This window comes from Macaca nemestrina, chromosome 2 (assembly GCF_043159975.1).
Source record: "Macaca nemestrina isolate mMacNem1 chromosome 2, mMacNem.hap1, whole genome shotgun sequence".
Classification (NCBI taxonomy): Eukaryota; Metazoa; Chordata; class Mammalia; order Primates; family Cercopithecidae; genus Macaca; species Macaca nemestrina.
In genome coordinates, this window is record NC_092126.1 from 169,694,698 (window position 1) to 169,719,684 (window position 24,987).

The window sequence follows — 24,987 nt, forward strand, 5'->3', positions numbered from 1 at the left end:
CCTTAAGGCTCGTAATTATATAACTTAAAGAGGGAAGTGATATGGCTTGGATGTTTGTCCCCTCCAAATCTCATGGTGAAATGTAATCCCCAGTGTTGAAGGTGGGGCCGGGTGGGAGGTATCTGGGTACATCCCTCATGAATGGCTTAACACCATCTCCTTGGTGATGACTGCAATCTCCCTCAGTTCACATGAGATCTGGTTGTTTGAGTCTGGGATCTCCCCATTCTCCCACCACGTGACACACCAGCTTCCCCTTTGCCTTCTACCCCAATTGTAAGTTTCCTGAAGCCCTCACCAGGAGCAGATGCTGGCGCCATGCTTCCTGTACAGCCTGTAGAACTATGAGCCAAATAAACCTCTTTCCCTTATAAATTACCCAGCCTCTGGTATTTCTTTATAGAAACACAAGAACAGACTAATACAGATAGATAAGGGAATATTCATAATGTATATAATTGAATAGCTCCTTTTTGGATTTTACATTTATCATAGATGTTCTCAAAACAATGAACACAGATAAACATTTTTTTCTTCCAATGAGAAATCTCTAGAACATTTCTGGTATTACAGAAATTTAATATTTTGTTTAACAGACCTACTACATTTACAGAAAGCCAAACACAGTACATTTTTTAAATTAAAAATGTTTTATTTGCTATTGCCTTTAACAGATTTGCTACAATAAAGGAAAGGAATATTTTTCTTAAACGTGCTAATAAGAAAAAGACCCAGGAAACTGAACAATATTGGACACAGTTTTCAGTGTTTTGGACATAAATAAACTCATGAATTTCATATGGATTCCGGAATATTTACCACTACTCCCCTAACGATGCATTTAGCATTGAACAAAAATATGAACATTTGAACAAGTCCAATCTAACACGTTTCAAAACAATCAGATCCTTGGAAAACTGTTTTCCGTAAGTACCCCTTGCCATTCATGGAAGAGTTATGAGGATGCCCATGAATTTATTCATAGACATTCCCATATTACGAAAAAGAAAACCATATAGATGGGTAATATAATTTGACTATTTGTCCCAGCCCAAATCTCAGGTTGAAATGTAATCCCCAATGCTGGAGGTGGGGCCTGGTGGGAGGTGTTTGGAGCACAAAGGTGGATCCCTCATGAATGGCTTGGGCCATCCCCTTGCTGATAAGTGACTTCTTGCTCTGAGTCTTGTTCCTGCTTTTGTCATGTGATGTGCCTGCTCCCCCTTCACATTCTGCCATGATTGTAAGCTTCCTGAGGCCTCCCCAGAAACCAAGCAGATGCCAGTACCATGCTTCCTATAAAGCCTGCAGAGCTGTGAACCAATTAAACCTCTTTTCTTTACAAATTACCCAGTCTCAGGTACTTCTTTATAGCAATCCAAGAACGGCCTAATATAATGGGCTCCCAACAAATAAAACATACAGCAGCCACAAAATAATTAGAAACAATATTAAGTAATGCCCACTAAATTTTGAACAGCAAAATATAGCATAGAAGTATAAAACAAATGTATTTCTTACCCCTCCAAAAAAAAAGGGGCATCTTTTTGGTTTTGTTATTGCTGTTTGTATAAAAACTATGGTGTGTGCATGTGGGTGTATGTGTATTCCTTAAAGAAAACTTGAAAAACATAGAGATAACTTAGAAAGAATCACCTTCCCCTACCAGCCTCAGGATCTCCTGATACCAATTCAATAACCGTTTAAAAACCCACAGGCCAAACCTCTCTTTAGGCTCTCAGATATCCCTACTGTTGCCTGTCTCCCAGGATGACAATTAGGGCTATTAAGGTTATGACTCTAATCTAGAACTTTTTGTTCTTCAAATTTTAGAGCTAGACAGTATCTTAAAAGTTCATTCATTCCTATCCATTATGCCTGTCCCTATTTATTCAGCAGGAAACAGCCATGGAGAAGTTAAGTGAATTGCCCAGGAGTCATATCTGAAGAGGATGGAGACTATCTTCTAATCGTTAGGCCAGGCGGGGCTCTGTCTAAGTGAACACATTGAGAATGAATCTTCACAAGAGATAGGGCTTCAGTTATTACGTAGTTAGACTATTAATGAGCCTGGAAGGCAGATCACAATGGATCTGCACAACCAGATGAAAGCAGCTGGGCAAACTTTTGGCTCCTAACAGGCAATTACATTGGCTCTAAAAAGAAGCTACAAATAGGCCATGTGGTCAAATGGAGGAGTGTGACCTGGGACAGATGATCACAGGAGCAATGTTCAAGCCCGCCCCACATTCCAGGGATATCCGAGCCCGGTTAAGTCACAAGAGTCATTTCTGATTGGCTGCACTGCCAGGGCAGGGTAGAAGACAAAAGTATCCAAAAGAGTCTCCTGAGAGTATGAAGGTGAACTAAAGGAAACCCTCAAACAAGCCAGATTTCTTCTCAAATCAACAGGCATATGTCCAGAGGCCATGCGTCTCATACCATTTCCCTTCAAGCCTCCATCCCATTCACTGGTCCCTCAGAATCTTGTCACTCCCACTTCAAGGTGGTGCCCTCACAGCTAAAGCTTTTGTCTTTGACTAAATGAATCTCTATCAACTAAAAGAATTAGTCTAGAAGTTTAAAAGGTCACAGTTCAATTCTCTCTGTTCAATCCAGGTCATTTAAGTCTTTAGAAGAAATCTCTTCACCCTCATGTGGGCAGTTTGGTACAAATATTCTTTACTTTAGCAGACCTTATATTAAAATATAAATAACTAAGGCTCAGATTATTTCTTCTTCATGTCTTCCCATCTTACAACACTGATACAGGCTCAGTGTGAAGAGTGAGACTTGTATTTGCAAGATCTCAAGATGCTTGCCTGTGGATGAGCTCTTTCAGCTGTGCCAGTTTGTCATTTTTTAGTGCCTCCCGGATGGAATGGAAAAACCCAAAGTAGTGTTCAAAGTTGTGCATCATAAGCAGGACTCCGGCCAGCAGCTCATTGGTCACCAGCAGATGGTGGATGTATGCCCGAGTGTGATTCTTACAGCAGTAACAGGAACATCCTCTCACCAGCGGGTTAAAGTCCTCCCGGTACCTAAGACAGAAGTCACAGTGACATTCCAGAAAGTACGGAACACAAGAAATCCACAACCTCAGCTATCTATTCTGCTGGTAAAGTTACCAGTGGTTAATAACATCACTAGCAAATGTTCAGTGCTGTGCACCTGCTTAAAATGGCAATAAGGTTAAAAGTGAACAAAGAGCTGGATGCAGTGGCTCACTCCTGTAATCCCAGCATTTCGGGAGGCCGGGACAGGCGGATCACGAGGTCAGGAGTTCAAGACCAGCCTGGCCAATATGGCGAAACCCCATCTCTACTAAAAATACAAAAATTAGCCAGGCATGGTGGTGCGTGTCTGTAGTCCCAGCTACTCGGGAGGCTGAGGCAGGAGAATCACTTGAACCCGGAAGGCAGAGGTGGTGAGCTGAGATCACACCACTGCACTCCAGCCTGGACAACAGATCGAGACTCCGTCCCAAAAAAGAAAAAAAAAGTTAACAAAGAACACAATGAGTCAGGGAGACCCTGGAGGTTTTCTCTGACTGATGCAAACTCCGAGTCTGGGGTTACGAAGGAGCATCAGAATAAATTCATGTGGTCGCTCACTCATGTTGACTACTACTAATCACATTGTAAAGGCACATAATGTTAGGAAACACATGTAAGTGTTTGACACTTAGGAGAGAAGTGAGTGACACTTCTTTCCCACTTACCACCAGAATTATTATCAAAAGACATGGTAGACTTCTACTTACACAGCTTTTTGCAGTTTACCAAACGCTTTCACATATATTGTCTCATTTAACCTTCACATTCATTCTTAGAGATAACCATTTTTATTGTCATTCTACAGAAGAAGATTACTATGGGGGTTGAGAGGGAGGGCCTGGAGCTACCCTGCATGAATTTGATTCCTGGCTTCACAACTCACTTGGGCAAGTCACAGTCACTTAACAACTCTCTGTGACTTATTTCTCATCCATGAACCAAAGGTAATAACAGTGCCTATCTCAGACAGTTGTTACAAAGATGAAATGAATTAGTACAGTGAAAGAACTTGAACACTGCTGGGCACGTACTAAGCCTAGGCACTGCATAGATGTTAACTTTTTTTTTTTGAGACAGGGTCTTGCTCTGTCACCCAGGCTGGAGTGCAGTGGTATAATCATAGCACACTGCAGTCTCGGACTCCTGGGTTCAAGCAACCTTGCATCTCAGCCTCCCACCACGCCCAGATAATCTGTTTTAGAGAAAAGGTTTTGCTATGTTGTTCAGGCTGGTCTTGAACTCCTGGGCTCAAGTGATCCTCCATCCTCAGCCTCCCAAAAGTGCTGGGATTACAGATGTGAGCTACCATGCCTGGTCAGGTGTTACCTTTAATCAACTATTAAAAATAAGTGGATTGAGGTCAGGAGTTCAAGCCCAGCCTGGCCAACATGGTGAAACCCTGTCTCTACTGAAAATACAAAAATTAGCCAGGCATGGTGGTGCATGCCTGTAATACCAGCTACTTGGAAGGCTGAGGCAGGAGAATCGCCTGAACCCAGGAGGCGGAGGTTGCAGTGAGCCAAGATCATGCCACTGCACTCTGGCCTAGGTGACAGCGCGAGACTGTTGCAAAAAAAAAAAAAAAAAAAGTGAATTGACCAGACCAAAGTCACACAGTCAAGAGCAGTGCTAGAATTTGTCTACAAATCACAAAAACTGAAAGTCTAGTGCCAATAATAATAGTATAATTTCCAATTAAATCTATAACATGAAGGGAATTTTAGTAGTAACCATTTATATTACCCTAAAAATTTAAAAACATAAATAAATCATTTGAGAGTCAGTGGATGACAGAAAAAAAAAAAAAAGGATAAAAGAAAAGAAAGACAAAAGCAAATCTATCTCCTTGGTTATTTTTTAAGAAGTCAAATGTGGTAGACATTACCATTTCTGACCTACAATTAAAGGAGTCCCAACAGAATATGAGTAAGAACAAGGATTTTCACATTCTTTCATGAACTCTCAAGTCTGTACTATCACTAGATAGATATAAATAAGTCACAAGCCATAGGATTTCCCTTTACATAAGACAAAAAACTCACCCTAGTACTAAAGTGAGTGCGTCAGACTCAAAGAAAAATCACTCACTGGTTCACTGATGATTACCACTTTTGACCAAATACAAAAATTACAAGACACAGGTTCAGTATCCCTAATCTGAAAATCTAAAAAGGGAAATGCTCCAAAATTCAGAACTTTTTGAGCACTAACATGATGCTCAAAGGAACTGCTCATTGGAGTATTTCAGATTTCAGATGACGGATGCTCAGCCAGGTAAGTATAATGCAAATGTTCTAAAATAAAACAACAACAACAACAATAAATCAAAGAAATCTGAAACACTTCTGGTTCCAAGCATTTTGAAGAAGGGATATTCAATTCAATCTGTATCTTAATTTGTTCTTTATAGAGATAAATATTTTATGTAAGATTTATAGCCTGTATCTAACAAAGATGTTAGGCACCCTACAATTTAAAAGTTTGTTGTGTTTTATCTTGAAATCCTTATTATGCTCTAAAGGAATAAAAGACAGCAAACAATGGATTTGGTCTAATCTTTCTGTCAGCTTTTCTAAAGCAATCATTACCTGGCTCTAGTCTTCTGACAAGACAAAGTCTACAAATTCATCTGCAGAAAATAAAGAGTTTTTTTGAAACTGAATTTGAGAAGGTCTAAATAATACCCAACTATTAATATTTTATGAAATCATAAATTGAGAATAGTCCCATAAACTTTTAAAACAGACTAAAATTCAGAAATCAGAAAGTAAAATCTAAACCTTTAAAAATTTCTTACATTTTTTCCTTCAGATTAATTTCAAATGATGTTATTTCTTGGTTGCAACCAGTTATTTCCATTTTCTTTATTTGATCCACACATTTTATTTCTTCTTGTGTTCCATTTTGTTGTAATACTGAAGGACAAACCAATAAAAAGCCTTGAATGATGATCAGATAAGAAGTGGCCACTGGAAGCACTTTATTTTAGTTATTATTACATGATCTTTGACTCTGTAATTTCACTCCTGAGAATTTATCCTAAGGAAATCACACAAGAAATGAAAAACAGCAATATGCTCCAAGACGGTCACTGTCCTCTTATCTACAATACCAAAACGATTTAGAGATTCAATAATATTTAAGCAAATTATAGTTACAAATATATAACATACAATCTTACCATCAAGAAATAATTTAAAAAATGGTTGGTGGCCAGGCGTGATGGCTCATGCCTGTAATCCCAAAACTTTGGGAGGCTAAGGCAGGAGGATTGCGTGAGGTCAGGAGTACATGACCAGCCTGGGCAACATAGCAAGACCCCATCTCTATTTAATAATAAATAAATAAACCAACAAAAGTTAACAGTTGGTTGTGTGTGTGTGTGTGTGTGTGTGTGTGTGGTGGGGTTATCACTATCCCTTATCACAATGTACATGCAAATAAACTGGGCTTCGAATTACCTATATTCCAAATAGATTGAAGTAGAACATGGTTTTAATGTATGTATTCTATGTGGAGACTCTGGCCCTCTGGGGAACCCAGACTATCCAGAATTAAATGGCAACCTGAATTGTTCCCTTCAACTTCCTGCTTTAAGAAGAAACATTCCTTGCACTGCAAAAGAAACACCAGCTACTCTACAAAAAGCCAACTGCCTGAAACAGGGACAAGTAGTTAAGGAGTATTTTGGGAACAAATGATAACAAATCTCAGTGTTGGTCCCCGGAGAAGGACAGGTGGTCTTAGGAGGGTAATTTTATCAAGGTCAAAGGAATAAGAGAAGCAACCTGAGCACTGGGCACAGAGCTGTCATAATTTTGTTCTCATAAATTTGCATGCTGATGTGGGAAACCATAATGAAGCCTTCAGCTGGCTGCAGTGTCTCATGCCTGTAATCCCAGCACCTTGGGAGGCTCAGGCGGGAGGGTCGCCTGAGGTCAGGAGTGCACAACCAGCCTGGGCAACACAGCAAGACCCTGTCTCTGCAAAAAATTTAAAAATTGGCCAAGCATGGTGGCATGCACCTGTAGTCCCAGCCTACAAGGTGGCATGCACCTCCTAGTACTCGGGAGGCTGAGGTGGGAGGATGGCTTGTGCCCATTAAAGTTAAACAAATTAAACTTTACCAAGCAGTTCAAAGGTTTTCTTATAATTTCCATCACAATTCATTCTGAATGTTCTTTTTTCAGGAGTTCGAGGCTGTAGCGAGCCATAATCACACCACTGCACTCCAGCCTGGGCAACAGAGTGAGACCCTATTTCTGAAAAAAATTTTCTTAAGCTCTGACATTTTGGAAGATTCTTGTCATTTGGGAGAACTGGTGTCAAGTAATTTCTTTGGAATTCTCAGTATGTAAGTGGCAAAGTACTTTAATTTACCACACACACACAGTTAATAATACTTTGTTTAAACATTCAAACTATTTTCTTTTTCCTAATCATGAAGAAACTTGGCTTTCTCTGGCCAAAAATGACCTTGTTCATTACAGAGAAGTCAAATCAGGTTCTTTTTAGAGCTTTGCATATTCCTGGTACTGAATGACTAACAGTTACCTCTATTCTGGTGGAAATAATTCAGTTTGTAAATGCAGATGTGAAAATTTATAGTGTTAATGGTATACCTAGCCACATACATTATGTTCTGGTCTGTCTAAAAGGACAGTAAAATTGATCTCCTATATATTTAAGAATTTGATCAACTTGATTTATTTTGTTTCCAGAATAATTCTATTTAGATTAATGGTTAAGCTGCTTCATAAAAGTATAACATCTGAATGAAATTTAGTTACCCGTGAGGAATAAAAATGAACTTTTAAGGAAGTTTTGGGTCCTATGTAAAATTTAAGGTTGACGTGGTTAAGGAAAAGTTCCAAAGACGGCAGGAAAAGGAAAGGAAAGGCCATTTCTCAAGGTCAGAGGGAAGACCGCACGGAGACACTCTCCTTAAAACCCACTTCAAGCAACTCTAGCCCAAAGTCGATATCCCAGCTCCTTTTGTACCTCCAGTTAAGTGTTAGAATCTGAAACTGACTTTCTTAACTTCTGGAAAACTAAAGAATAAAAGAAAATGGCAGTCCTTCAAAGCAACATTAGCAGAGGAAAACAGCTTTCAAAGCCTGGCGTATTAAAAATAAATAAATAAATAAAAGAAAAACCACCAAAATGCAAGAAGTAACACTAGGATCAGAGGATCATGAGTCTCCCTGTATTTTAATAGCATAAGATTTGCAAAGAAAAGACAAAAACTCTTTTGTGAGAAAATAAGTTAACTTTAACCAAGCAGTTCAAAGGTTTTCTTATGATTTTCATCACAATTCACTCTGAATGTTCTTTTTTCAGGTTGTTAACAGAGGAGGTTTTGTTTTTCTTGGTTCTGTTCACTATAAAATCACATCCTAATATTGATGAGCAACATGTATAGTATTAAGTACCTGGATTTGTGTGCCAACATGCCAGGGCACACAGATAAGAAACAAAGATGTAGTTTTTTAAAAGACTGGCTTTATATATACATATTTCTGTCTTGTGACTCAAGCCAAAAATTAATAGGAAATGGAAGAAACTTAAGGATAAGAGATAAACTTCAAAAGACTTACGTATCTCTTCGGGATTCAGCTGGTAATCAAAACTGAAAGTCAGGGCACCTCCCCGCTCTGTTACTTGATAAGGGAAAAAACTCTCAAATAAGTCCACTCCTCTTTCAATACACTTGAGCACCTCATCTGGCCGACCAATACCAGATATGAGCCTGTAAAAGTAACATTAAGAACAGTGACATGAGGACGATGCAAGGAAGGAAATCAGAAAGTCCTTTTAATGGACAAGGCACCAAAAAAATAATAATAATAATGAAAAACACCAATCACGGTTAGAGCGGCAGGCAGTAGACAGAAACATGTAGTTTGGCTTTGGAGCCAGAAAAACTGGGGCTTGAATACTAGCTCTGTCATTTATGTATTTGCTGTGTCACTTTGGAAAGATTACTTAACTTCTCTGAGTTTTAGTTTTCTAATCTTAAAAACAAGAGCAAATAATATATACCCCCACAGAATCGTTCCGAGAATTAATGAGATATTTGAGAAAGCACATAGTATAGTTTCTTTTTTCTTTTGAGAGGGATTCTCACTCTTGTTGCCCAGGCTGAATGCAATGGCACAATCTCAGCTCACTGAAACCTCCGCCTCCCAGGAGCAATTCTCCTGCCTCAGCCTCCCTAGTAGCTGGGATTACAGGCACCTGCCACCATACCTAGCCAATTTTTGTATTTTTAGTAGAGATGGGGTTTCACCATGTTGGCCAGGCTGGTCTCGAACTCCTGACCTCAGGTGATCCGCCCACCTTGGCCTCCCAAAGTGCTGGGATTACAGGTGTGAGCCACTGCACCCGGCCCATAGTATAGTTTCTGATCTCAGAGAGAAGTTCAAAGAAGGTTAGGTTAGTTTCCCTTCAACTATCATCCTTTCTGAACAACCTCCCTAGTCATAAACTAAACTTTATAGCCTGTTCACTATATAGAATTTTTAGGAGTGCAAAGCTGTGTGCTTTATTTCTTGCTGAAATATTGTGCTTGTTTTAACTGTATTTTGCCTATAATTTTTCATAATTGGTACAATAAAGACATTTTACTCTACTATATCCCTCACAAGTTAATTTATAAAGCAACTCTCGCTGTCAGGATTTCACCTCTGGCCATAGGATCTAAGAATCTAGTTGGCTTTCTTTATATTTTCTCCATTAATAAAAAGTCTGCACTGTGGAATGAGATGGTGTTTTCCAAGGTACAGGTTTAGCATCCTTAATCCGAAAATCTGAAATCCAAAATGCTCCCAAATCTGAAACTTTTTGAGCGCCAACATGACACTGAAAGGAAATGCTCACCAGAGAGTTTTGGATTTTGGACTTTCAAATTAGGGGTGCCCAACCAGTATGTACCCTGCAAATATTCCAAGATCTGAAAAAATCCAAAATCTCAAGCACTTCTGGTCCCTAGCATTTTGGATAAAGGATACTCAACCTGTAATAGGTAAGGCATTCTAAGACTATTAATGGCACTCAGCTAGGTTTTGCCACTCCATGAAAACAGATGTGGAGATGCACTAAATCACGGCTGACTGGCTGGCTGCTGCTCTTTTTTATGTTTGTTTTTCTACCTATAGCCCCTTTCTATGAACTGGCACAGAAATGCAAAGAAAAGCCTCATGTAATATTAAATAAGCAGAACTCTTAAATATATGCTGGTTTTCTTGACTACAGTTTCCTTCAAGTAATGTAATATTTTAGAACTCCTATCCAACTGAAGCTGGCATTTCTACACACTGATAGAAAGAAAAACAATCCAGCTTTCAAATTCAGTAACAGACATCTGCGAGCACTTAACAGGAAGAAGTCCAGAAAATGTCTAGAAATACTAGTGCTGAAGTGTTATGTGCACCAGAGTGAAACAAGTACAGGAGAGGGAGCAATGAACACAAAAGAACTAGGTAAAATTGGGGGTCAAAGGTTGGCTGAGGTGATGGAAATACCTCGTTCTGGGTAGTGTTTACACAAGTGTAGACATGTGAAAATTAATTGAGCTGTATGTATGATTCATGTGCTTTCCTCTAAGCTGTACCTGGATCTTTAAAAAGGTAGTAAAATCACGCCTGTAATCCCAGCACTTTGGGAGGTCAAGGCAGGCGGATCACCTGAGGTCGGGAATTCGAGACCAGCGTGATAACAAGGAGAAACCCTGTCTCTACTAAAAATACAAAATTAGCCAGGTGTGGTGGTGTATGCCTGTAATCCCAGCTACTTGGGAGGCTGAGGCAGAAGAATCACTTGAACCCAGGAGGCAGAGGTTGCGGTGAGCCAAGATCATGCCATTGCACTCCAGCCTGGGCAACAAGAGCAAAACTCCGTCTCAAAAAAAAAAGTAGTAAAATTACATATATTATATACTATCCAACTAAAGGAGTGTAGAGCAGCACACCACAACCAAACTACTTAATATACATGCAGGAAAAAAGCATGAATATTCACATTGAGATAACAAACCATTAAAAAAAATGTGGGTAGCCTAATACGACATCAGCTGCATTCAGAAACTCAGAATTTGTAGCTTCAAATCTTGCAGATCATCTTTTCTTACCAGCACAAGGTGAATTCTGCAATTTATGGAAATGTAAGAACCAATCCTACTAGGGTTGTCAGTCCCCTTAATTTCAAAAATTGACACCACTCACTACCAGCCTCAAATCTAAGAGCGTCTTAAGTTCTTGTTGGTGGAACTCATCTTCATCCCACTAATCATCCCATATCTGTCCTCAACTTTCCTCAGTTTAAATCAGAGTTCCAAATGACTTTATACTTGGTCTCCACATACCATGTTATAATGAAGAGACAACAATATTTGTAATTGGCAAAAGAATGAGGGGAAACACTATAATACTTGCTCTCGCTTAGGAGGATCAAATAACATAATTCACATGGCAGTTATTCTCTACTCTACACTCTGAAATCAAGGCCAGGACAGCCTTCACAGAAACTCCCCTTACAGTCTGCCTCAGTGCCTCAGCAGACTCAGCCCAGAAAGGACATAATCAAAGCATCAAAAACATGCCCAAGCACAGACACTATGTAATATACAATTAGCCAGCACTCCTGTCCTGCATCCCATGAGGCCAGCCTGTGTCCTAACTGAACTGGCCTTGGTTTGTCCTCCGGCAGCTCTGCAGTGACTGATGACAGTAAGCACAGTCTAGTCTCCAGGGTTGTTGGATTTCCTTGAAAACCATCCAGAAGGAAGCCACCTACGGGCCGCTTGGCTGTCTCTCGTGCTGACCTCAGCCTCTCTTCCATCACATCTCCACCTTCAATCACTCCAATGATCACACTCTTCTGAAGAACCTGAGTTAAAAAAGGATGACATTTTTTTTTTTTTTTTTTTTTTTTGAGACGGAGTCTCGCTCTGTCGCCCAGGCTGGAGTGCAGTGGCGCGATCTCGGCTCACTGCAAGCTCCGCCTCCCGGGTTCACGCCATTCTCCTGCCTCAGCCTCCCGAGTGGCTGGGACTACAGGCGCCCACAACCGCGCCCGGCTAATTTTTTTTGTATTTTTAGTAGAGACGGGGTTTCACCGTGGTCTCGATCTCCTGACCTTGTGATCCACCCGCCTCGGCCTCCCAAAGTGCTGGGATTACAGGCGTGAGCCACCGCGCCCGGCGGATGACATGTTTTTAACCATTTTCAGTATCAGAGACCTTTGTTTAAATGAACCTTACATGGAAGTCCAATGTATAGAAGAGACCTCAGTGAAGCTGCTGCAGGTGAAGCATTAAGGGGCATGGTGCTCCCTTCTCCCTAAGAACCTTTAGGGCTCTGAGGAACATACTTTGAAAAACATACTTTACCCATCAGGTAAGAAAAGACTTAGGAAAAAGATGCATTCAACATATGTAGTCTTGTTCTGGCTTAGATTAAATTAGATCAGGTGCATTGGCTCAAGCCTGTAATCCCAGCACTTTGGGAGGCCGAAGTAGGAGGATCATTTGAGCCCAGGATTTTTTTTTTTTTTTGAGACGGAGTCTCGCTCTGTTGCCCAGGCTGGAGTGCAGTGGCTGGATCTCAGCTCACTGCAAGCTCCGCCTCCCAGGTTCACGCCATTCTCCTGCCTCAGCCTCTCGAGTAGCTGGGACTACAGGCGCCCGCCACCTCGCCCGGCTAATTTTTTTGTATTTTTTTAGTAGAGACGGGGTTTCACCGTGTTAGCCAGGATGGTCTCGATCTCCTGACCTCGTGATCCACCCGTCTCGGCCTCCCAAAGTGCTGGGATTACAGGCTTGAGCCACCGCGCCCGGCCGAGCCCAGGATTTTAAGACCAGCCTGGGCAACACAGGGAGACCTCGTCTCTACAAAAAATAAAAAAAACAAAATTAGCTGGGCATGGTGGCTTGTGCCTGTAGTCCCAGCTATTCGGGAGGCTGAGGTGAGAGGATGGCTTGAGCCCGGGAGGCGAAGGTTGCAGTAAGCTGAAACTGTGCCACTGCATTCCATCCAGGGTAACAGAGTGTGACCTTGTTTCAGTAAAAAAAAGTAAATAAATAAATAAAGTGTACACTAAACAGGGACAAGAGGAAAAGGACAAATGAAGAGTTTTAATTTGTGTAATGACTATCCAGGCCTGCTTTAGACTACCTCCAAGCCTCTTAGCTAGAGATAACTTTAGGAACTCAGAAACTGTTGAGACAACTGACTATCCACTCACAAACCAACAAAATAAAGACCACTACTACACACCATCCTCACAACACAAATTCAATGGACCTAATAGCTAAACATAAAAAATATAGTTACACAAGTTTTAGAAGAATATGTTGAATATTTTTACCATCTTGGGGTAAGGAAGGCCTTCCTAAACAAGCTAAAGCTTACAGGAAAAGGTTGACAAGTTTGAGTACAAAAACTTGCCAGGCATGGCGGCTCACATCTGTAATCCCAGCACTTTGGGAGGCCAAAGCGGGTGGATCATCTGAGGTCAGGAGTTTAAGACCAGCCTGGCCAACATTGCAAAACCCCATCTCTACTAAAAATACGAAAATTAGCCGGATGTGGTGGCATGCATCTGTGGTCCCAGCTACTCGGGAGGCTGAAGTGGGAGAATCGCTTGAGCCCAGGAGGAGGAGCTTGCGCTGGGCCGAGATCGGGCCACTGCACTCCAGCCTGGATGACAGGGCAAGGGTCTCAAAAAAAAAAAAAAAAAAAAAAAAAAAATTAGTAAAACTTCTCTAGTAAAATACACCATCAACAAAGGCGAAGGAGAACTTACTCTTACTCTTTGGAGGAATATTTAAATATCTACAGCATAAAATGAGCTCCAACAAATCCTCTAAAGAAATGAATGATAACCTCATAGAAATCTAGGTACAATATGTAAATATGAAATTCAGAAAAATAAATGTGAATGCCCTATACACATATGAAGAACTACTAAACCTCGTTAGTAAGGTAATGCAAAATCGGAAACAACGAGATACCATTTTTGCCCATATAATAACAAAAAGGTTAAAACACAGATAACAACAGAGTAGAAGTGAAACTGTAAGGGAAATGACACTTACATACCCTGATAAACACAGAGAAAAATCAGTTCAACCTCTTAGGAAGGAAAGTGGGCAGCACTTATAGAAATGTCGATGCTTTTATCTATGGATCCTAAAATTCCATGTCTAACAATCTCTCCTATACTCATTCACATGTGCCAAGGTGTATTTACAAAGATGTTTAGAATAATGAAAAACTGGCAACAACTTACGTGTGTATCCATAGAAGAAAGGCTTATGTAAATCATAATATATACACAGTATGGCTTCCTATGCAGCTGTTTAAAAAGAATGCAGTACATATAGCAATATATGCAGCGATAGAAAAAGAGTTTCAGGATATTGTTAAATGAAAAACAAGCAAATTGCTGAATATATGATCATACTCATGTAATACAGCCATGTATATCTATGTATTAATTACGTGTATGTAATTGCAAAAAATAAGTTTTGCAAGAAAATATACAAATCAACAATGGCTCTCCAGTAGAAGAAAGGGATAGAGAGGAGGCCTGGAACACTGTGAAGAGAGAATTTCACTCCTTAGTTTAAGCAGGAGGGACATAATCAGACTATTCCTCTAGAAAGAACACTTTGGCTGCCGTGTGAAGAATAAATTAAGGGTGAGTATGATTGAAGAATGGAATAGCAGACAACTTTAATGATCCAGGTGAAAGATGAGATGACCTGGACTAAGGCAGTGGCCGTGTGGATGAAGAGGAAAGATAAAACTTGAAACCTCATCAGGAAGTAGGATCAACATAACTTGACTGATTAGTCATCCAAGGAGAGGATAAAGACAAAGTCTCAAATGACTCCCGGCTCCTGTTTTGCAAGTCCAGGGAGATGGTGATAAGAGCAAAAGGCAGGGACTCCTAGAAAAATAATGGATGAGGCAAGATGATTACTCCGTTCTGCGTGTTCTGAGTTTGAGGAATCAGCAGGATGTCCAAATGGCAATCTTAATTCAGCCACTGAACCTAAATGAACCTAAAGGTATGGGTGATACAAACATGAGTGATACAAACATGATTGCCCAGGCTAGAATGGCAGACACCTGCCATGATACTACAACTCTCCACTCCTGATTTGACAGCAGATGTGACTAACAGATGACTGTCTTCTTGCTGCACCCGACCACCTCGGATGAAACCCATTCGCCATCCCTAACCCAGGTAATATATGGAAAAGAAAAGAAAGCCAAAAATTGAATCTTGGAGAGCTTCAATATTGAAGGGCATTCAGAATAAGAGGAGCCAGTGAATAAGACAGGGAGGGAATCATGGGAAAAGATGTATGCAGATACACAAAGCAGAGAGTTACACAGGCCTGCCTGCTTACATGACTAGCATGACTATTTGGGAAACTCCCTTTCCTGGGTGTAAGAAGCACGATCATATAATTTATTATCTAAAATGGAACACTTAAGAATGCGGGGGGCATTATTTAATAATCATGTCAAGACAACAATAAAGGATATGGAAAGGGACTACACATTTGACCAATAAATATGCAGAAGTAAGGCCGGGCGCGGTGACTCACGTCTATAATCCCAGCACTTTGGGAGGCAAATCACAAAGTCAGGGGTTCGAGACCAGCCTGGCCAACATAGTGAAACCCCATCTCTACTAAAAATACAAAAATTAGCCAGGTGTGGTGGCGTGCACCTGTAGTCTTAGCTACTGAGGAAGTTGAGGCAGGAGGAATCGCTTGAACCTGGGAGACAGAAGTTGCAGTGAGCCAAGATTGCACCACTGCACTCCAGCCTGGACGACAAGAACAAAACTCCATCTCAAAAAAACAAACAAAACAAAAAAAAAACCCCACAAATATGCAGAAGTAATATGAAATGATGAGGCTGATTGCAACAACATAGATGAGGGACTTGAGGCTCATCTGACCTTTCTAATAATCATCTTTGTCACACTCCCTGTCCTGCTTTCTACTTACCCAAACATCACTAGTCCTACAAAGATAATGACTGGCTCAAAACAATTACTAGCAAGCCACCAACACTAACTGCCCAGACCCACAGCAATGTCCCCACACCAAACTCCTGTTACATATACTGTGAATTCTATTCAGAATAACTGTTTCCTCTAATTATTTCATTTATATTAACTTTATTAGCTAAATTGTATTTTTATTGCTAAATTCAATACAATGATGTTCTTCAAACTCAATGTGCTTTGCCATAGTGGGATGTGATCATCGCTCAGGATTATCCACATACATGATCTCAGATATTAAAATTCCTTTGATCACTATCTTCTGTTCCCTCATCTCTACTGTTCTCTGAATCCTTTTCCAACTTAATTAACTCTGCTGTCAGTATCCCTGATTTACCACTACAGCTTCATCTTCCTCACCCCATCATAACCATTCACCATGAGCAAACATTTACTGAGGGCTTACTATGTGTCGGATGAAACCCATTCGCCATCCCTAACCCAGGTAATATATGGAGAAGAAAAGAAAGCCAAAAGCCGAATCTTGGAGAGCTTCAATATTGAAGGGCATTCAGAATAAGAGGAGCCAGTGAATAAGACAGGGATGGCATTCTGCTGCATGATGAAGATACCCAATTACACACAGAAATTGAGCTTAAAGAGGCCACAGTTTAATAAAGACAAACACATAAAGAAATCATTGAAATACAATATGATTGGGGCTAAAATATAGCTACATACTAATTAAAGAGGTAGCAAAGAATGAATTGAATTCCCTGGAAGTATCAGGAACCAGTTCTATAGAATGAAAGGTGGCACTTTGGGAGGCCAAGGCGGGTGGATCACCTGAGATCAGAAGTTCAAGATCAGTCTGACCAATATGGTGAAACCTCGTCTCAGCTAAAAATAAGCTAAAGATACAAAAATTAGCCAGACATGGTGGTGCATTCCTGTAACCCCCGCTACTTGGGAGGCTGAGGCAGGAGAATTGCTTGAACCTGGGAGGTGGAGGTTGCAGTGAGCCAAAACTGCCCCACTGCTCTCTAGCCTGGGCAACAGAGTGAGACTGTGTCTCAAAAAAAAAAAAAAAAAAAAAAAAGAATGATACACGGAATGAAACGAGCCTATGTGGAAGCAAAAGAGGGAATATAGCTAGAGATAAGAAAAGCAGAAACAGTCCAGAAGGAAATCTGTGTACAGAATGAAACAAGCTAATGCCTCAAGGAATTCTAAGCAACTCAGAAAGGCCAGAGTGCAAGTCACAGGAGAAAGTAGCCCACAGTGAGCTGGAGGAGTAGGCAGAGGCCACATCACAGCAGACAGTCCATGCCATGTAAGAGCTGAAGTGGAGACTCATTAAATTCTTTTAGGGAAGTGGGCAAGGAGCTCATGTTTGTACTTTACAAAGATTTTTTGGATAACAGGGCTGAAAGATGGATTGGATAAAGATGAGAATGGAGGCAGAGAGAATTCAAAGGTAATTACAAACGTAAGAGATGATGCACTTATGGCTTAAGGTGGTGATAAGGAGGGGGAGATTCTAGACACATTTGGGCAAATGGAATCAAGGAAGAGTGAACAGTTGGATATTAAATGTGAGTGAAAAAAGGAGTCTTGAAAAGCTCAAATTTCTTGGCCAGGCATAGTGGCTCACGCCTGTAATCCCAGCACTTTGGGAGGTTGAGGCGGGCGGATCACCTGAAGTCAAAAGTTTGAGACCAGCCTGGCCAACATGGTGAAACTCCATCTCTACTAAAAATACAAAAATTAGCTGGGTATGATGGTGCACGCCTGCAATACCAGCTATGCAGGAGGCTGAAGCCGGAGAATCTCTTGAACCTGGGAGGCAGAGGTTGCAGTGAGTTGAGATCGCGCCACTACGCTCCAGCCTGGGCAACAGAGTGAGACTCAAAAAAGAAAAAGAAAAGCTCAAATTTCTGGGCTGGGGAGCTTGGTGGATGCCATAAATGGAGATAAAATATTGAGGAAGAGCAAAAGGAAGAACAGACTTGTGGAGATAAGATGATGAGTCCGGTCACTTCTGAGTACAAGGAATATTCTAGTGACATATCCTACCTATAGCCCAGTAATTATGTAATTCTGAAGCTAAGTAGAATGATCTTGATAGTTTATACACTTTTAGAATTATTCAGCAATTAAAACTAAGGGAAGGCTGCCCAGGAATAACATACAGAATAGGATGAAAAAAGAAACCTAAGATAGAATCCTAGAGAACAATAATACTTGGGGTTCAAAAAGCAAATAAAAATAGAGAGTAAAACAGACAAAGAGTGAGGAGCACAGTAGTAGGAGGAACAGAAAAGGTGGTGTCACAGAACGTAAGGGAGGCAAGAGTGTCAAGAGAAAGGAGTAGTTAGTGGTACAGAATTACCTCTGACTCTTCCTGCAGCCGCAGACAGTTATCCAAGAAAAGAAGTGATCGGTCAACAGACTTTCTGACCCTTTTTATGGAAGCTGCTTCCTTACAAGACACTTCTCCATCGGAGAGGCACTGGAACCAATCTGGCTGAAGGGCCTGCTGAATTGCCATGAACTTGGAAACAGTCATTTCCATTCGTCCTGCAACACTCCACACAGACACAGACTGCCATGGAGCAAAATGATGAGGAATCAGCCAGAGTAAAATGCAAATAAAAAGAAAATAATTAAAATGATAAAGCAATAATTCTTTACAACTGCAGAGATGGTGACAATTCAATATCCAGACATGGTGGCTAATAGGATCTTATAGCTTACAGAGAATCCTTCAATGGTCATATAAGACAACTTTTGAGCTAGCCCCCAAGAATTATTTGTTATACTTTTCTAACCATCTTCTGTTCTCCCCTGTCTTACCTGCCCCACCCCTACCCAACCCTTGCTGTTCCTGAATACACCAGACTTTGATGACACTGTTCCTTTTGACTGACAGTCCCATATTTCTTTTTTTTTTTTTGAACGCTTTTTTATTGATACATATTTGTATACTTTTATGGGGTACATGTGAGACACCTTACATATAGAGCAAGTGTAATAATCATGTCAGAGTATTTGAGTATCCATCACCTCAAGTATTTATTATTTCTAGGTGTTGGAACTTCTACTTCTTTGCCTGGCAAAATACTATGTGTCCATCAAAACACTGAGTTCACATATTAATCTCCAAACTTCCTGGGCATAATCCATCCCTCACTCCTCTATGCTTTTACATCAATGTGTACTTATTTCTTTATAGAAATGATAGCACTTATTACACCATTCTGTATTTGTCTGACTAGAGTATCCCAATTCATGTTTGTATCCCAAAAGCACAGTCTAAGGCCCTATACATTTTTAATATCTAGTGTTTACTAGACTGAGTTAGATATAAAATTAAAGACTTAAATCTCCTAGTTCACGAGAACATATATTAGTAACATTCTATCTTTGAGCTAAAAGCAAAACTACCATTCAACCCAGTAATCTGGGCATATACCCAGAGCAATATAAATCATTCCACCGTAAGGACACATGCATGCAAATGTACACTGCAGCACTATTCACAATAGCAAAGACATGCAGTTAACCTAAATGTCCATCAATGACAGACTGGATAAAGAAAATGCAGTACATATATACCATGGGATATCATGCAGCCATAAAAAATAATGAGGTCATGTCTTTTGCAGGAACACAGATGGAACTAGGGGCCACTGTCCTCAGCAAACTAATGCAGGAACAGAAAATCAAATACCACATGTTCTCACTTATAAGTGCGAGCTAAATGATGAGAACACATGAACACAAAGAAGGGAAGAGACACTGGGGTCTACTTGGATGTGGAGGGTGAAAGGAGGGAGAGAAGGAGAAAAGATAACTATTGGATACTAGGCTTAATACCTCGGTGATGAAATAATCTGTACAACAAAACCCCGTGACACAAATTTACCTATGTAATAATGTTTACATGTACCCCCGAAACAAAAATAAAAGTTAAAAAAAAAGGAAAAAAAAAATTCTATCTTGGTTACTGTACAGCATCCCTCTTTTTAGATCAACAAGGACATAGATGGAGGGCCAACATATAGTTGTTTTATTTTGTACTAAGGCATCAGAATTACTGTTTAAATGATTCCTCTCCCTTATAATTTGGGTAGATAATGGAATTCAAAGTATTTTCTTTTCCTTTTTTTTTTTTTGAGACAGTCTTGCTGTGTCACCCAGGCTAGAATGCAGTGCACTGGTGCGATTTTGGCTCACTGCCAAATCTGCCTCCCGGGTTCAAGTGATTCTCTTGCCTCAGCCTCCCAAGTAGCTGGGATTACAGGCGTGTGCCACCACACCTGGCTAATTTTTGTATTTTTAGTATAGATGGGGTTTTGCCATGTTGGACAGGCTGGTCTCGAACTCCTGAGCTCAAGCCATGCACCTACCCTGGCCTACCAAAGCGCTGGGATTACAGGCGTGAGCCACCATACCCAGCCAAAGTAGTTTCTCTAGAATTCAAATTACAAAATAAATAGAAGCTTAAAACAGGAGAATGAGTAAAAATAGTGTTCTGAGGAGCACAATTACTAAATATTGCTGATATTAATAAAGTGAGTACAGGAAAAGTATTTGTGTTTGTAAAGCAGCAGTACACACCAAAGCCTTGCCAGAACGCTGTCCTCAGGGATAATGCCAACGAGGCCACCTCTCAGCTGAACACTTTTAATGAGGTGCTTTTGATACTGTTCTTCACTAGACAAAATCTCTGGCTGTAGACCCAGCAGACAGTATTACATTGAGGTTCTACAATATACAGTTATACATGTGATAATAATACTTATCAGCAACTTTTCCCCACTCTTCCTGAAGTTAAAAATCCAACAAAGCATGGTGCCGAAAGACTATTGTTTTCCCCTATCATAGCAATTTCTGTTTTTGGCATGTATTTGACCCTCCTCTACCGTCAAATTTTTTTGCAACAATGAAAATGCTGAGCATATGGTGTTCTTCATCTTAACCTCATCCTTAGGCAGCCCTATTGTAACTCCTTTTCTTTTTTTTTGAGACAGAGTCTTGTGCTCTGTTGCCCAGGCTGGAGTGCAGTGTTGCGATCTCGGCTCACTGCAAGCTCCACCTCCCAGGTTCACACCATTCTCTTGCCTCAGCCTCCTGAGTAGCTGGGACTACAGGCACCCGCCACCATGCCCAGCAAATTTTTTGTATTTTTAGTAGAGATGCGGTTTCACCGTGTTAGCCAGGATGGTCTCGATCTCCTGACCTTGTGATCCGCCTGCCTTGGCCTCTCAAAGTGCTAGGATTATAGGCGTGAGCCACCGTGTCCAGCCTCTAACTTTTATAAACCATCCCATCCCATGCCACTATAATTATTGAAATAAGAAAAAGGTATAAGGGATCATCCCAGACAGTCGGATCTGAACATCTGAGGGATACACAGTAGGCTGACTTCCTGGGACAAAGCTGCAGCCTTGGATGCCCTTCTGAAAACACACCTTGTTTGTTACATAACCAGCTGGGCAGGGGCTGACTGGATCGTGCAGGGAGCAGTACAAAAGTGATTCTGGCATGCCTGTATAAACACAAAAAAGAACACTTGAAAGTGCTTACATCAACAATGACACTGTATTATAGCAGGTAACAGCTTCACAATGTACACTGCTGAATAAAGCAACTCTGAACACTGTCAGTAGGTGGTATCTGAACTTGGAATTATAGGAGGCCTATCAATATGCATAAAAACATTACTAATCTAAAGAAAGAAATATAAAGGTTCATGTATAATAGGTACTGAGCTGCTACAAAGGAAAGATATATCTTAAAGCACAATATACAAGGAAAGTATTTAGTGACACGTTGATCTCATTTGATTTTACTCAAAAGAATTTACTATCAAATATGTTTATTCCAGGTACCATCCAAGGGGAACTAGCTACTGGAAAGATAAAATGATATGGCCATAAAGTGATCTCGCTAATAATAAATCTCAATAATATTATGGGTCCCTAGGGGCAGAAGTTTAGAGAAGTTATAGGATGCTGCAAATGGATCTCATTCTTAGTAAGTTTCATTGATTCACGATGACAGTTTCTTAGGTTCTTCAGTCAAAAAGACAATCTTTTTTTTAAAAATGCAAAAAAATGTTTAGTAAACCATGTGCTTAAATATCATATGCTAGCCTACATTTTCATTATGGAAAATAAAACAGGATTCCACTGAAAAAAGACAAAAACAATTAAAGCAAGTTTAAAACCTCTGTAGTCTTTTCACTTTATTTTCCATAATTTCAATTATTACAATTATCTCTAGAAAGCTTACATTAGCTATTTTCACTTAATTATATGCTTGTATACTTTAAAGCTGGTTATTAAAATTGGGTTCAGGTCAAGGAGAATGATATTCCATAAATTCCTCCCCTAAAATACAGGGCTTTGTGATAACCAACAGGACATGATGCAGTTGCCCTCAGAAGCAGAGGACTGAATAACCAATGGAAGCAGGACTTTCATTCAAGTGAGTCCTAGATATCGGAAAAAGCTTTAGGAGAAAGTGGTGTACAGAAGAACTGGTGTTCTAGCTGTCACTGTTAAGCTTTTCCTATTAATAAATAGATGCATACATCTGCATATAAAATCCTATTTCTGGAATAGAGGATATTATTAATATATCAGAATACAGCCGTATATAAACGCTTCATCCTCCCCTGCGTGTCTGAGATTCAAGCATGATGAGACTACTTTAGAGCTCACGCATGCCCCATGCAAGTTCTCACTGCTGAGTCAGATAATCAGTGCCTGGAGCGTCTGCCCCACACCTGTCTGGGTTCCCACCCCTAACCTGGGTAACTTTTACTCTTCCTTGACCCAGCTAAAATGCCCCTCATCTTCTCTCTCAAGAATCCTTTCTCTGGGTTTCTATGGAGGCTTAAAGAAAAAAAAGAATCCTTTCTTTATTCTCACCACCTTGCACATATACCCCAGAGCAGGTTATCTGCTCCACCCTCTGGCCTGTCATGATATCCATATATATCCCTAATCCTGTAAAGCAGTCACCACAATTTTTACATCAAAGTAAAATTTATATTTTAAAGATAGAATTCTCTATCTTTATCCCAGCTAGGCTCCAAATTCCATGAGAGCAGCAACTGTTTCCTATTCAGTCTTGACTTGCCAATGCCTGGCTCTTAGATGTTCAAAAAATACTTACTAAAATTATGAATAAATAAATATATGAATGAAAGATCAAAGAGGCAACAGCACTTCCAAACTCCAAATTAACACATCACAAGGCACATACAAATAACTTCATTAATTTTTACCTATAAACTTTCCAACTCCTTCTTTATATTCTGTCAAGACTTCATGTTGTTCTGCTCTGTAAGCAAAACAGAATACATAACATAATAATGCATCATTCTGTAAATACTCTGTGCAACTGGAGCCCTCTTCTTCTCACCCAAATAAGTTACATCATAGTAAATGCTGTCTTGAATTACATCATTATTCAAGAGTTCTAACTAACTAGGTTAGGTTCATTAGCCAGAATGAAGCCTTCAATTTGCTAGTGGTTCAATGAGACGTGAAACTGGCAAAGATCAATTCCTTCAGAATACTTGAATTTTCTTCCTCCTCTTGCCCCTTTAAAATCTCTGTTGTTAACACAACACTGCAGAGTATTATGTTAATTGCTCATATAGTAGGCTTTTCGATTAAGTAGAAAGTCAGTATATACATTACACAAAATGATCTAACTTCGTTAGTTCTGCTTCCATAAAGTAGTATTAGCAAGTATATGTGCAAAAGCAGAAAACGCTTTGAGGCTGGTGAATGATAACAGTTCCTGAACTCCAGGTGTAGCTCTCACAGAGCATCCCCTGACCTGTCACCCCTGGGAGCAGTGGCAATAGGGCAGGATGGGACTGTAGGTTTGGAGGAAAGGTGAAGCAGATCTAACATACAGGTCTGGCCTGAGGCTACCACATTAGGGCCAGAAAATGTATAGTATTTGAAACCTCTCTCTGATTTCATTATGAAAATCAACAAATCATATATATGAACAACAACAAAAAAAACTTTCTCTTTTTTGCACCTAAGGTAACTAAGCTGCTGCCAGAGTTGATACTTGAATCATCGGTTCTAACACTTACAGGGATGACAGCGTAAGCTGAGCCATGGCAGGAACCCCGTGGATATTACGCAGCGTGTGATGGGTGAGGTGTGGGGCGGAGCCAGTCTTGGTGTACAGAAGGCAGCCTGGAATATCCATGGTGTGGTCCCTTGTTTTGCCCAGGTTTTTTATTTTTCCTAGGCGACAGCCATTAACTACCTTGGTAAGACTCAGCTTCATCCTAAGGGATTCTTCTAGGTCCTGTCAAGAAAAGAGCATTAAGTATAGAAGGAGCTTCACAACATCTAAAGGCCAAGCATTTTGCAAAAAAAAAAAAAAATCTTCAGAAAAATGAATGACAGCATGCTTATTACTGCTTCCAGTCTAAACATTTTCATAGATATCAGGAATGGGTGAATAGGAAAAGACATAAAGAGAATAAGATACCTTCTCCAAGGTGCCAGAACAATATATTGGCATCAACTAATTTTAAATTTAGTCATGGAATTTTTGTCTGAGCTGATGAAAACCGAACAAATGAAAGAACAGAATTAGAAAGACTAATCATGGAAAGAATGCCATGAAGCCAAGGCTCTCTCAGCCTTGAAAATGTATACAGAGAACAGTAACACTGCTTAGGCCATACCGATTACTGATATAATCCATTTTTTTTCTTTCTCCAATCTGAGGGAATGCTAAGCAATATAGCAATAATGTTTTCCTAATAATGCTGTTAAGTGAAGAAAACAGCATCCTGGTGTTTATGAAAATATATGGAAAAATAAATGTCAAAAGATAAACAGATTATCTCCAAGGT

General features: G+C 40.1%; 1 protein-coding gene across 3 annotated transcripts in view; it reads right to left on the reverse strand.

Moving 5' to 3' along the window:
- Window positions 1-631: 631 nt before the first annotated feature.
- The window catches only part of LOC105470375 (queuine tRNA-ribosyltransferase accessory subunit 2), a 32,545-nt gene continuing 8,189 nt past the window's right edge, over window positions 632-24,987 (reverse strand). The window contains exons 2-9 of one of the 3 annotated variants that reach the window (XM_011722279.2): window positions 24,211-24,431; window positions 23,383-23,438; window positions 21,560-21,636; window positions 18,475-18,687; window positions 11,743-11,942; window positions 8,654-8,805; window positions 5,854-5,971; window positions 632-3,041 (exon numbers count right to left, since the gene is read on the reverse strand). In XM_011722279.2, coding sequence (XP_011720581.1) covers window positions 2,810-3,041; window positions 5,854-5,971; window positions 8,654-8,805; window positions 11,743-11,942; window positions 18,475-18,687; window positions 21,560-21,636; window positions 23,383-23,438; window positions 24,211-24,410 — 1,248 coding nt within the window. In that variant the 5' untranslated portion in view covers window positions 24,411-24,431 and the 3' untranslated portion in view covers window positions 632-2,809. Of the gene's footprint in view, window positions 3,042-5,853; window positions 5,972-8,653; window positions 8,806-11,742; window positions 11,943-18,474; window positions 18,688-20,705; window positions 20,853-21,559; window positions 21,642-23,382; window positions 23,439-24,210; window positions 24,432-24,987 lie in introns of those variants that run through there. The other 2 variants (XM_024789287.2, XM_071092401.1) reach the window with 2 other exon arrangements.